Source organism: Xenia sp. Carnegie-2017, unplaced genomic scaffold (assembly GCF_021976095.1).
Source record: "Xenia sp. Carnegie-2017 unplaced genomic scaffold, XeniaSp_v1 HiC_scaffold_1, whole genome shotgun sequence".
Taxonomy (NCBI): domain Eukaryota; kingdom Metazoa; phylum Cnidaria; class Anthozoa; order Malacalcyonacea; family Xeniidae; genus Xenia; species Xenia sp. Carnegie-2017.
The window spans coordinates 2,788,156-2,800,543 of NW_025813402.1; the positions used below are offsets into that span (position 1 = coordinate 2,788,156).

General features: G+C 33.2%; 3 protein-coding genes across 5 annotated transcripts; 2 read left to right on the top strand and 1 right to left on the bottom strand.

Annotated features, from left to right (window-relative positions):
* The first annotated feature begins 328 nt into the window (after positions 1–328).
* On the top strand, positions 329–4,673 carry LOC124446198 (collagen alpha-3(IX) chain-like). Its single transcript, XM_046997061.1, has 4 exons — positions 329–393; positions 820–889; positions 960–1,307; positions 4,030–4,673. The coding sequence occupies exons 2-4, from the start codon at positions 823–825 to the stop codon at positions 4,503–4,505; spliced, it is 891 nt and encodes a 296-aa protein (XP_046853017.1). The 5' UTR covers positions 329–393; positions 820–822; the 3' UTR covers positions 4,506–4,673.
* A 149-nt stretch (positions 4,674–4,822) lies between these two features.
* On the top strand, positions 4,823–11,655 carry LOC124439479 (GATOR complex protein NPRL3-like). Of its 3 annotated transcripts, XM_046989728.1 has the most exons (18): positions 4,830–5,013; positions 5,440–5,485; positions 5,852–5,984; positions 6,176–6,238; positions 6,323–6,405; positions 6,478–6,548; positions 6,648–6,723; positions 6,909–7,014; positions 7,115–7,149; positions 8,093–8,206; positions 8,329–8,371; positions 8,477–8,583; positions 8,748–8,877; positions 8,961–9,014; positions 9,137–9,249; positions 9,577–9,596; positions 9,705–9,750; positions 10,083–10,848. In XM_046989728.1, the coding sequence occupies exons 1-17, from the start codon at positions 4,911–4,913 to the stop codon at positions 9,746–9,748; spliced, it is 1,341 nt and encodes a 446-aa protein (XP_046845684.1). In that variant the 5' UTR covers positions 4,830–4,910; the 3' UTR covers positions 9,749–9,750; positions 10,083–10,848. The 3 variants fall into 3 exon arrangements, with proteins under 3 accessions (XP_046845668.1, XP_046845684.1, XP_046845676.1); XM_046989712.1 differs by having other exon boundaries at positions 4,823–5,013; positions 9,577–9,750; XM_046989720.1 differs by lacking the exon at positions 10,083–10,848 and adding an exon at positions 11,277–11,655 and having other exon boundaries at positions 9,577–9,750.
* Positions 9,360–12,348, bottom strand: LOC124439500. Its single transcript, XM_046989739.1, has 7 exons — positions 12,214–12,348; positions 11,855–12,012; positions 11,507–11,681; positions 11,232–11,378; positions 10,932–11,147; positions 10,273–10,392; positions 9,360–10,184 (listed from the first exon to the last, which is right to left on the bottom strand). The coding sequence occupies exons 1-7, from the start codon at positions 12,254–12,256 to the stop codon at positions 10,075–10,077; spliced, it is 969 nt and encodes a 322-aa protein (XP_046845695.1). The 5' UTR covers positions 12,257–12,348; the 3' UTR covers positions 9,360–10,074.
* Between the last annotated feature and the right edge of the window lie 40 nt (positions 12,349–12,388).

The following is a 12,388-nucleotide window of genomic DNA, read 5'->3' on the forward strand; positions in this document are numbered from 1 at the left end:
AGATTAAAAACTTTGACGGTTTTTTGAAAATGAGCCTTTTGAGTTTGAAAGCTTTCCTCGACTGGGAAGCACTTCAAAGAAATGTATTTTTCTTTTGATTTTCCATGTATACAGTCTCAATCAACTATTAAAGTATAAAAATTTGTTTAAATACTTGAAAAAAATACATTAATAGTACTACTTTATTATTCCTTGTGCTCTTTTGTTGTTTTGTTTCTTTCTCATGTAAACAATCCGGCACTTGTACGGTAGAACAATGTACCAATGACAGTTTGAAACGATGAAGTATGTAACCTGTCCAATAATGAAAACAATAAGAAAAACCTGTTGATAACAGATATTTTGGATTGTTCTCATCACAGAATCTCGCTGAAAAAAACAAGAGAAAACAAGGTAAGAAATTGATTCATATTTTAATGTTTTATTTTATTTTTCGTTGCAAGGATTATTTCTTTTTACTTATTACTAATTTTCAATGTAAAGCGTGTTTCAAAAATGTTTTAGATATGTTTAATCACTGACTTCACATTAACATGTGCTCTGACACTATAGCGTTCATCTTGAAAGGCGCATACAAACGGTAGAAAGTATTGAAATATAGACACCAATTTTACGCTTTATATCCTCTTAAAAAGAAGATAAAATCGTACAGCATTTGCTCAACTGGAAAACAAAACAACACTGTCTTAAATTTTCAGGAAAATTCAGCCACAGTTCGCAGCTCATTAAGAATAGAGATAAAGGATGTTTGAAGCCAGCGTATTTTGTCATAGCTACAAGGCTGAAGTACTTGTACAAAAATCTTTCTTTCTTTTACAGAAAATGGTGGATTCAAATTTCATTGTGATCGTTTTAGTATTTTTAGCATGCAGTAATGCTCGAAAGATAGGTAAGTTTGAATTCAAAATTTCGAAATTCTTGTAATATAAATAAAAACACGCTTTAATTCTCTGTTATAGATAAACGCTTCTTAAATAATCCTTTCTACAGTCCTTTACCTCCTCCACCCCCCGGACCACCAGGTATGGATGGCCCTCCAGGGTTTGCTGGACCACCTGGGCCCGATGGTCCCAAAGGTCCACAAGGTGTACAAGGACCCCCAGGACTCCCAGGACCACCAGGTCCCCCAGGAATGCCTTATTTACCGGTTGGACGTCGAGATTCACTGCCAAAAGAAACCTCACCTCCTTCCCCACCACCAATTTATGGTCCACCAGGTCCTCCTGGCAAGCCTGGACCACCTGGACCTCCTGGACCACGAGGAAGAAAAGGGACACGTGGTGGAGCTGGTCATGCAGGTCTTCCAGGAAAATGATTTTCTTAACAATATTTTGTTCACTGAAATGGGACAAATGTCAAACATATATAAAAATTTAATGAAAAAACAAACGTTTAGCTTTAGTCTTTTATTGATTGTCGTGTGTATTAAGTAATTTTTTTCTATAATCACTAATAAAAAGCCATTAGAGATATTGCTTTGAGTTATAGAAGAAAAAAATCACGTATACAGCTTAATACAGATTATTATAATCATTAATCTAAATATATCAATTGTTAATATCTGTCTTTATGAAAACTATACATCACAGCATCTGATTGATTGCACGTGTTTGATTTCGTCGGGGATTCAGTCGGTTATAGATTATTTGAGTCAACAGAATATGATTAAGGGTGTTTGACGTTGAAAATATTTTATTATAGATTGGAAAGAAATAATTCAGTGTTAAATTTTTTATCTTTTGAAGTCATCTTTTCCACTGAGAGTTGAAAAGTTAGTACAAAAAACAAGTCTCATATCACCAGAAAATTTTACTATGGAGATGTTTTAATAACGACCTACTTAATAACATTTGATATTGTCGTTTGTTGATGAAATAATTGTGTTGTATTCCTGCTTCACTCCTAAGGCAATACTACAGATTTACTCGTGAGCAAGTCAATCAGAATAGTTGCTTGTAAGGCATTTTTGAAAACTCCATTTTGTATTTTTGAAATTATTAATTAATAATTAACAATTAGCCTTTACGATAGCAATATTTGCTGATATGTACATATCTTTCATGTATAACTTCAATTGAAAAAGTTGAATTTCATGGTTTCTAGAAATCAACACTTTAAGATGAGCTTAACAAGGTTTTATGAGGCCCCATATGCATTGATGAATGTTACATTTATCAGTATAAAGATTAGAGTGTAAAAAATCGATTTTAAGAAGGCTATATAGCTACGTTATTTTTACAGTATTTATTTAAAAAAGCAAGAGACGTTTTGTCTTTACGCAAGATATTTTCAAACTAATAGTTAGTGTTCACACTGGTAAATAATTACTAACTTATTTAATGACTTGTCTCCCCCCTGTCTTACACTTGCCTTTTCCTTTTTTTAAATCAAATTTATCAGTGCTCCGTATTCGCATTAAATTCCAGTTGCACATCCAGAGTCATCTGTTATCATAAATAAAAATAAATATCATTTTGTATATACTTCCTAGTAACACAATCTCTGTAATTTGTCTGAAGATATCTTGAGTTAAGACGAAACGTCTCTTGCCTTTTTTCAATAAATATTATAAAAATCAAACGCTAATGGATTTTTTCATAACCATTTTTTAGGCTCCAATCTCTTTATTGAGAATTCGATTTCCGTCAAAATGACATCTCATTACAACAAGAGAGAATATTCCTACAACCCATCTCTAATTTATCAATTTACTTTCATGTTGTAAAAAAAACAAATATGCGTTTTGGTGTTTGTAACTGCGGGGAAATCAAAAAAACTCAGTGTTGATGTTGAAAATTGATATTTTTTTGATCGTGAATGAGGCTATATTAGCAAACTACCTGTTACTGCAAGTGAGAAATTAATAAAACTTTTGGTGGTGTTCTTTTCAGATAACACGGTCATTAACTTATTCATTCAGTCGTAAAACCAAACAAAATGGACACAAGCAATTTGGCTTAAAACAAAGAACTTTTTCGCAACACCAGAAAAACCACTTATTTATTGATGACAATCAAACAGGCCCCATATTGTATCATTTATAACTGTCAAACAGTTTTTCACTAACGTTTAAAGAGAAGAAGGAACTCTTAACTGTCTAGTGGTAAGTTGAGTTTTCACTTAAAATCTTGTCATCATTTGAAGTCTTTTTAAGTAGACTTGTATAATAATTCACATTTCATCCTTCATGGTAGGTTTTTGTTGGTAATTCAAGATGAATTGGGCGCTGACAGGGCTCCTAGTAGCTGGAGTGATATGTTTAGGACAAGCCAAGATAATTATGAAACGAGGCTCAGCAAAAACAGAACGTAAGGACAGTTAAATATTCTGCAGGAAACATTCCAAGAATGATTTGATTTTACCAAAAAGTCAATTGTTTTATGTTTGAACCACAACAGTGTTAGTTGAACATGAATTGCAGCACTGAGTGTGGAATTGGCATTAAACCCAAAAAAATATAAAGCAACAGCAGATCAAATAATGGCAATACATTAGAAATAGCACTATGTTTTAATGATTTCATACTAGACTCCATTACATTAATAACGTTGTAATTACTGACGGTAGTTACAATAACTACCAATAAACTTTGCTTTACATTATAAGCAAATATAATTTTTCAATTTGCTCTAGTTTAACAATCATAGTTTCCTTCAAAATTTTTAAAAAATCATTTCGTGTGAGCAACATGATTTGTACTTTTAGCTAGAGTTAAACATAGGAAATATAAAATCGTTAAACATAGAAAACATATCGCGAAGATTTCCTTTGAAATATACAACAGCATGAAAATTCTTTTAACTGCAAACGTACAACGTCAACTAACTTCGAACTATAAAAATTAACTTGTGATTTTTTTGAAAATTGTCATGACAGTTACATTCCCAACAAGTTCGTCTATTTAATACTTAATACTCTCTAACATTTCGTAAGCAACAGCGTAAAATACTGCAATGCATGAAGAAGGAAAAAATCTACGGTTAGTTTAACAATTCTACATTGTTTAAATGTGCTTTTTTGTGTAACTAGATGCACGTAGTGCTATTCCTAGTCCTTGTGGTGGTGGATGTCCAGGAATCTGTGCACCAGTTTGTTCTCACACGTGTTGCAGTCATCCTCCACCTCCATCTTATCCCCCACCACCTCCTCCACTTCCACCTCCACCACCAGGACCACCTGGCATGGATGGACCTATGGGTATGCCTGGACCAATGGGACCAGACGGACCCAAAGGACCTTTGGGTCATCCTGGACCTCCTGGACCACCCGGAGCTCCAGGGCAGCCAGGTGCCCCAGCAGGACCACCTGGACGTGATGGACCACCTGGAGTACCAGGTTCACCTGGCCATCAAGGACCTCCTGGTGATCCAGGTGTGATGGGACCAATTGGACCACCAGGACCACCAGGAAATCCTGCTCCACCAGGACCCCCACCTCCATGTCCTCCAGTATGCGCTCATACTTGCATTCGTGCTTGTCCAGCCCCGTGCTGTCATGGTCGTTAGAATATATTAAATGTAAACATAAAACATTGAACAATTTGTTTTGTAAGAAAAATCATGTTAAATAATTTTAACGTAAATTCACGTTAAATAACAGTTATTGGTTTTTCACTTTTCTGACGATAACATTTCGAATTAACCAAAATATATAATCATTCTTACAAAGATAAATCACCTTTTGCCTTCTTCGATAATTTTTTCTTGGGTATAAATGGCTTCTTAAAATGCTTTTCGTTTTGACTATCTGTTTGTAAAAAACTGCAAAGAATGTTTGCAGTATCCATCTGGTTGATGGGAAATACCGAACTTATATGGCCTGCAGCAGATATAACCATTAGTAAATGATAACGAATACCATGACAAATCATGGTCAGAGCCAGAGCAAGATGAAATAATAATGTCATTACTATGTCTTTACTTCAACCAGTGAACATAATTTTAGTTACAGCTGGAAGCAGAGGCGAGAAATTACTGTTTAGATACCCGTATAATGAGCTTATGAATCATAATGGTACGATTATTAATACAGTTTCATAATGTCAACGTAACTTAACAGTTGTATCCCATTCTAGCTGTTGGTGTATATTTAGTGGCGTAGCCAGCCCGTCTATTTAGTCATACTACGCAAATATACAGTGTTCAATAACTGTACAAACTAATGATTTCAGAAAAATAGATGATGACACTCTTCTGAATATTCCGTAGCAGCTCAATTAAAACTTCAGAAATATGTAATATTGCGCAGTACCGTTAATACCATTGTGCTGACATACAAGACTGGAAAGTTTGTGTTATGCACCCATGTTGATAAAAACTAATCACTTATGCATGCATGCTAATTTTGAGGTTGGAGTGTGCAGCTTAAAAGGTTTCCAGTACCAAATGACATCTAGCTGTCAGGCCTTTAATGTTTGAATTATATTAATTTGATTTGCAGATGATGAAAATGGCAGCAAAAGCATTGCATCTGAAAAAAAATTGAGGTTAATTTAAATATAATCTCAATTTTCTTATTCTAGTACCTCTAATATATTTTCTATCTGGCGCAGCACAATATGTGATGGGTTGAAATTGCTGATTCCTTGTGGAGAAAAATTTTTGTGACTCTACTTTGTTTGTACTTTATCCCAAGGAGTTTATGTCAATTTGTTAATCTGTGTTGTCATCCACTGACCTTGCCTGAGCCACCAAATATACAGTTGCCCCGCCAGAATGATAATGGGGGGGGGGGATATTTTTATAAACAGGATATGTGTATTGATTTCAGTGGATTATAGCATATAGAATTTTGCCTCCCCCCCTTCCAATTATTGCTCTACGAATGAATCTTACATTTGTTGGTTGTTTAGTTATTTAGATAAAACTCTAGCTAATGTCCTAACTCCTGGAGAAAAGTTGTGCGGAAAGAAGTTTGAATTGAGAATTGATGACATATTATTCATTGGCCATCCTACTCTCGTATCGCATAATTCCTTTAATCAGGTAGAACGAAAGACTTCAATTGACTTTTACAACATGTCTGCTAGATATTTGTTGATAAAAGTAATATTTATGTTTTTGAAGATAAAGGTTTGAAACTTTACGCAGTATATTTAGTTTCTTATTTTCTTCGTGTTTTATATAGCTTAAAGTTTAGCATTTTAATTGATTATTTTGGCATATTTCTTCTTTAGAGAAATGATATTAAAGTTGATGTTGATGACATCAAACTGTTCAACATTGTTTTTGCTCTTCAGGTATATCTAAAATATAGTTGAAGTACTTTAATGGTGCGGATATTGAAATTGTAAAAAGTAATGTGTCATATTGTCTTTTTAAAGGCGGATGTTGATTATTCAATCTGTGAAAGTTACCATGACCTTTCTCACAAGATTTCTACTGCTTTGAAACATGAAGAACTCAGGTTAAAACCATTGTGCAAAAATGAAAACTACACACATGCTGAAATTTTAAAAAGGGACTGTCTCCTTTTCAGATGTGGTTATTTTAGTTCAGAAAGGCAAACAATGTTGGAAATACACGATGAAGTTTCAGAGCTACCTGAAGGTTTGTTGTATTGAATGGAAAATGAGAGTTAATTTGAATTTGAAGTAAATTACTTAAAATAGGCAATCAAATGAATGCAAATTCTTGCTTATATTTTAGCCAACGAAATCTCTCCATTTCACCTTATTTTATCAAGAAGCTCTCTTGCTAGAACTCTTTGTAGTACCTTTTGTAGGTGAGATGATAATATGAATAGAAGCAATAATCATAAAATTTTTTTGAACTGAAGATTAAACATGCAGCTACATATGTACAGAGCATGATGCATAAATCAACAGTTTTGTCTTTGTTGTTTTAAGCTTTGACTTTTGTGCTGTGTGTTTGTGTTTATCTCCTAAAAAAGTTTCAAATTGTACTTAGTGTCAGTGAAACTGGAATGGTTGATCTTAAAATGAACAACTGGGTTCGTGTTGGATTTTGTTTACCTCAAAAAGTTCATAATTTCAACTCTGAGTTTGTTATAAAGGTATTTTAATTTTTTTCTCTTAAAGTTTGTTGTTTTTCAATTTTTTCGTCATCCTTCATGTACCATCATCCAGTGAATTATATTTTTTATTTCGTTTTAGCCAGAGGCAGTACTGGCTTGTTTATCTGCCATGAGGTATTTTTCACTATGTGTACAACTTGACAAAAATACACGATTTGAAATAAGTTTAACTTCTTTTTTGTTACAAACGAAAGTTTTTGTATCTCAAAGAAAAATCTCAAAACTGCCAACTGCATACTGCAAATTCATAATATGTACAAACGCTCAAGAATTGAGTTGTGAAACAGTTCAGTTACTCGCGAAATCTTATCTAACACAATTAAATCTTGGGAAAACCAAAATCACAGCAAAATCATAAATAATACCTATGAAAAAAAATTTGTTAACTTACTACGAAGCGCAAAACTGGACGAGTAAATGGCATAAACTGTCATTCTCACATCTATGAGCAGAAATCTGTAAACCTGTGGCGTATGTATAGCAATCATGCGCGTTGGATCCTGCTATGTAAAGTTTAGATCAATAGCATTATTTCTTTCTTTAGAAATCTATTGTTTTTACTGTGATTGAACACAAAATATTTACACAGTACGACCAAACGCCTTGGTTTGCTACGCCAGCCACTGGTCTGGAGTTAAAGTTCTTTTCTCAACGGTTCATTACGTTCATTCATACATTGATTATTCGCTCTATGTTTGCAGTTTTGAACTGTTTTTCTCTATGTTACTGAATTTTCCTCTGTATTAACAAAGTACAGCATTATAAATTAATAATACGCAAAGAATTCAAGATTATTGTATCTAGTGCATTTTTAGTCATTCTGGCGCGAGTCTTTCCCTTTTTTTTCCTGATTTGTGGCCAATCGTTGCTCCTTGCGCATATTTGTTGCTCTTAGCATTAACTACATTATGTTTGTGCCGAGTGACTTTTTCTACGTATTATTTTTCACTGTTACAGTGAATTTCATATGTTTTTTTTTCATGTAATGTTGCCGAGTTTGTTTAAAAGTTCAAATATTCATTCTCAAGTTAACATGTTACACCTTTCTAACTTTTAGACCATATCATACTCTTCTACTGCTGGTAGATGAAATTTCATTGTCATCTTTGCTTCCGAATGATTCTTCTCCAGATCTTATTAGATTTGTAAAGATGTCAACTCCTTTAAAGAGGTAACTCTTACATCCTGCTTCTAATTTTCTTTTACCTGTAACTGAGAAATATCTTTATGTTTTTTTGCTATAAGATTTCAGATCATATTTTACTTTTTTTTTGCAATTCGATCTATGTTTAGCTTCCAGACATTATCACAGGATACTGATATTCCTTTGTCTTTGGTAAATACATTGTCGTTGTTATATTTTTTATTAAAACTCAAATATTCGTGTTATATTGTTCATAATGCAGTAGATTATTTGTCGATCCATGCTTTATAATTTCAGATATTTTCCATCGCAGCTCATCTTGTTTATTGGGGTAAAGCGAAGATAATTTACCCTCTCTGTGAGAGTAATGTTTATGTTGTTTCGCCAATGGCTTCTATTCATTGGTTGGTTGAAAAAAAACACGTGAATAGTTATTTTTATACATGCATACCCGCCATATATTGCCTAGTTTTAAAAGTCAGTAACGTTATTCAACAATTATTTGTTGTGTAAGATTTGTCGTCTTAATCATGACAAGTAAGTTGACCTGCAGGTGTTGCTTTTTTAGCCAATCTGAAATTGCTGAACATTTTTCATCTGAATACATTGGCATGTCTCTTCATGATCATTTAGCTCAATTTTCGTTACCAACTCCCTTGGGGGAGCATGCCAGTCCATTATGGTCTGTTCAGCAGAAGGTAGCACTTCATCATTGCATCGTAAACGGCTTTTGTTTTCATTGTAATGGGTACATCTCAACACCTTGATATTTCTTTTTAAGACAGATCAAGTTCAACGAGTGATTTGGATGTTGAAACATCATTTATTATTACAGGTAAAATTACCGTTTTTCTTCAAGTGGACTGGCACTATGAAGTGGACTTAGCACGGGGCTTTACTTCATGTAGTTGCACATGTATATCTCCTTAATTTCTTCCATGTCATTACTTCATGTAGCTGCACATGTACATCTCCTTAATTCCCGAAAAGAGTGGTGTTGTTGATAACAATGAAGTATTTTCCCATTGTATTGATTTTGACGATCCTGATGCCCAGAAACTTTTCAAAAGGTATTAATGGCGACTCTACTTAAGCAATACATTTTAATATAATTAAATTCAAATATTTAGCCAGTGATTTGCAGACGTAATAATCCAAACATTATATTTAAGAAAAGCCATTTTTTGGGAAATATGTATTTATTTAGGTGAAGATTAAAGTTTTGTCGTTACGTAAGATATGATCACAATTAGAGTAAAGAATATTCTTATTAATCCAAGTGTTTTGCCCGTCAATGAAGAGACCAGTTTACAAAGTTACACGTGTTTCGTCTTAATCAGTTATTTTATAAAAATTGGCAAAGTTAAGATTAAATTTCTTTCTGTGTTTCTTATTAGGCTCTGTCGTTATTTTAACGGTAAGCATCATTTAGAAGAAATCATGTATTACGAAAATTTACGACGAAATCAATTATTGACGTTATTGGAAAAATTCCGTAAAGTTTTGTTTATTTGTCAACATGAAGATATGGCAACTGTGTATGACAATAATACATCAACTTTTCAATAACGGTAAGCCCAATAAACGTCAATCTGACCCATTCGCCATTTTTTAATACGATAAACCTAACAACGTTTGAATTAAACTTAACCTTATGTATTTTTTTTACTGATTTGATAAATTGTGGAGGTAAAATAATACTGATAATTTATTTTTTTGAATTGGATAAAAATCCTTGACGCTAGAAGCTGTGTAAAACGAGGTTTTTATCCAATTATAATAAATATTTCACTCATATTATTTAAAGTTTACAATTTATGAAATTTGTTCAAAAAAATTTAAGGTTAGGTGCACTATACGTCTATAAGATGTTTATAAAATTGAGCCTTCTCTCTTTAAACAGGCGTTGCGGGCGTTGCTGGTGGGATTGGTGATGACGTCTGTGGTATGGGTTCAGGTACTGGGACCAAGATAATCTTTGGTGGATTTTTTACGTTCATCATTCCTGTTGTGTAAATAAATGTTGAATTCGTTGTTCTACAACGATAAAATTTACTGTAAAATAGCAATTTTGTGCAATTGTCCTATCTCACCGTTTGTAGTCGCAACTTTTACATCTTCCTGATCAGTTTCTTGTACTTTCTTCTCGTCTGGTGAATTTTCCTCTTTCAAAGGGTCATCTGATAGTGTTTTGTTCGATTCCTTCAAACTATCTAAAACCATTTAAATGATACATATATTCTTGAGATTCTTAGGTTTTGCTCTGTACCCAAGTAAACAAAATGTTTAAACTATGATATTTGTTGCAACAGAATAATTTAATTGGATATCAAGTCAACAATTGTGTAAATATAAGTAGATATAACATTATAACAATAATATTCTCTCTGTATTTTGTATGGGATTTAGTCGCTATTGTATTGTTAAGTATCATTGAGAAGAAATCATGTACTGTGAAAATTAACGACAAAATGAATTTTTGACGTCCTGGCAACCAGCTCCAAGAACACGAAAATACGTCGTAATAGTCATGCTAGAAAATTCTTGAATCTTCGTTTGTTATTAAAATCATAAAAATGATTTTTTAAAATCCGGAGAAACTTTTATTTTACAATAGATACATGTATATATAATTGCGTAAAATACAATGAAACTCATTGTTCATCCAATTCTAGCTTGTCTAGTTCTTCATAAAGTAAGCTTTGTGGCTAGTGGTGTAAACAAACATCGACGAATTTTGTATATTACCCACCTGTATTTGTCAACAAAGTGTCTTCTGTTGTGTTTTGCTTTTGCTTTGTTCTTTTCGGTATTATACATCCTTTTGTGTCATTATAGAAGTGGTGTAGCACAATATCCTCCAGAATGTATTTATTCATGACATCTATGTGTCTGTTGATTTGTTTTTTGCTGTCGCCAGGAAAAGCCTTCTCTATCATTTCTCTTACGCAAGATGTGGAAATGTTTCCTAAAACGTTCAGTTTTAGATTAATTTGTTGTGGACACTGGAAATTACTTAAAATATAAAAACTAAAAAGATAAATCCCCTAACTGAAATGGGCGACAGTCTTATGATTTCTTTCTTCGTTTTTTACAGGCGGGTAGAAAGAAAAAACGAAAAAATATTTTCCTCGAGCGCGTCCTGCTTCTCCTGTAGCGAATTTATAACTTTGTTTCCATACAAGTTGGCGAACGATATCTGAAAATCGAAACGAAGCAATGATGGTCACTTAAATGGAGCTTCATTTAAATACTTTTTGAGTGATGCGTTTTTTGTAAATTGTGTGGAGTTGATAATTTTTACTACAACGTGTGCTAGAAACTTACCCATTTCTTCATTATCTAAGATGTCTAGGTTTTCATTTATCTGTATACCATCCTTTAATTGTTTTACTAACGTAACACACAGCTTGTCTTTTTCATGTTTACTGTTGTAGACAATGTCCATCGAGTATATAATGTCTCCAAAGATCAAACCTGTTTTTGTTGAATTACTAATATCCTGTATGGAATGGAGATCTTTATGAGTGACGATGACAAATGTTTGTGGTAATTTTCCTCAATAAAACAGCTCCGCTATACTTCTTTTTTTTAGACGAGTAATTCGTAATTTATACATGCAATGATTCTCATACCTTCAATTCAACAATATATTTTGATAAAAATATGCCGTACCTGCCTAGCGTTCAAATATATAGCCAAAGCATTTGCCCGTGTACCAAGATCGTCATCCCACTCCAGTGGTGGAGCGCCAAAAAATAATCGAGTGATATTAAGGAAAGCTATACAATAACGCTTGAACATCTCTGGTGTGGGCCATTTGTATGAACAAACTTTGAAATAAATTTTTCAATGTTTAGTCGTACAAAACAAATTCTAAGCCATGATTCCACAGACAAAATTTCTCAACTATCTGCGTTTAGCGCTATTGCATTTCTCGCGAAAAATTTCGCTTGTGGAATTAAGGCTTTAGATCAACTTTTCTCTGTGGTATTACTACAGCTTTAAACTGCTTTCAAAATTTTAACCTATACCAGAGTTAATCACTCCAAGTAAGACTAAAATCTTTATCTTCATTGCATCAAAGATTATGATTCAAAATCATAAAGTTTTTACAGTACAATTAAACTTCTGTTGTTGTATAAACGACCAGATTTCTTGAAGACTATAGCTGGTGTTATAACTCATGCATGCATCAGGGGTTCGAAG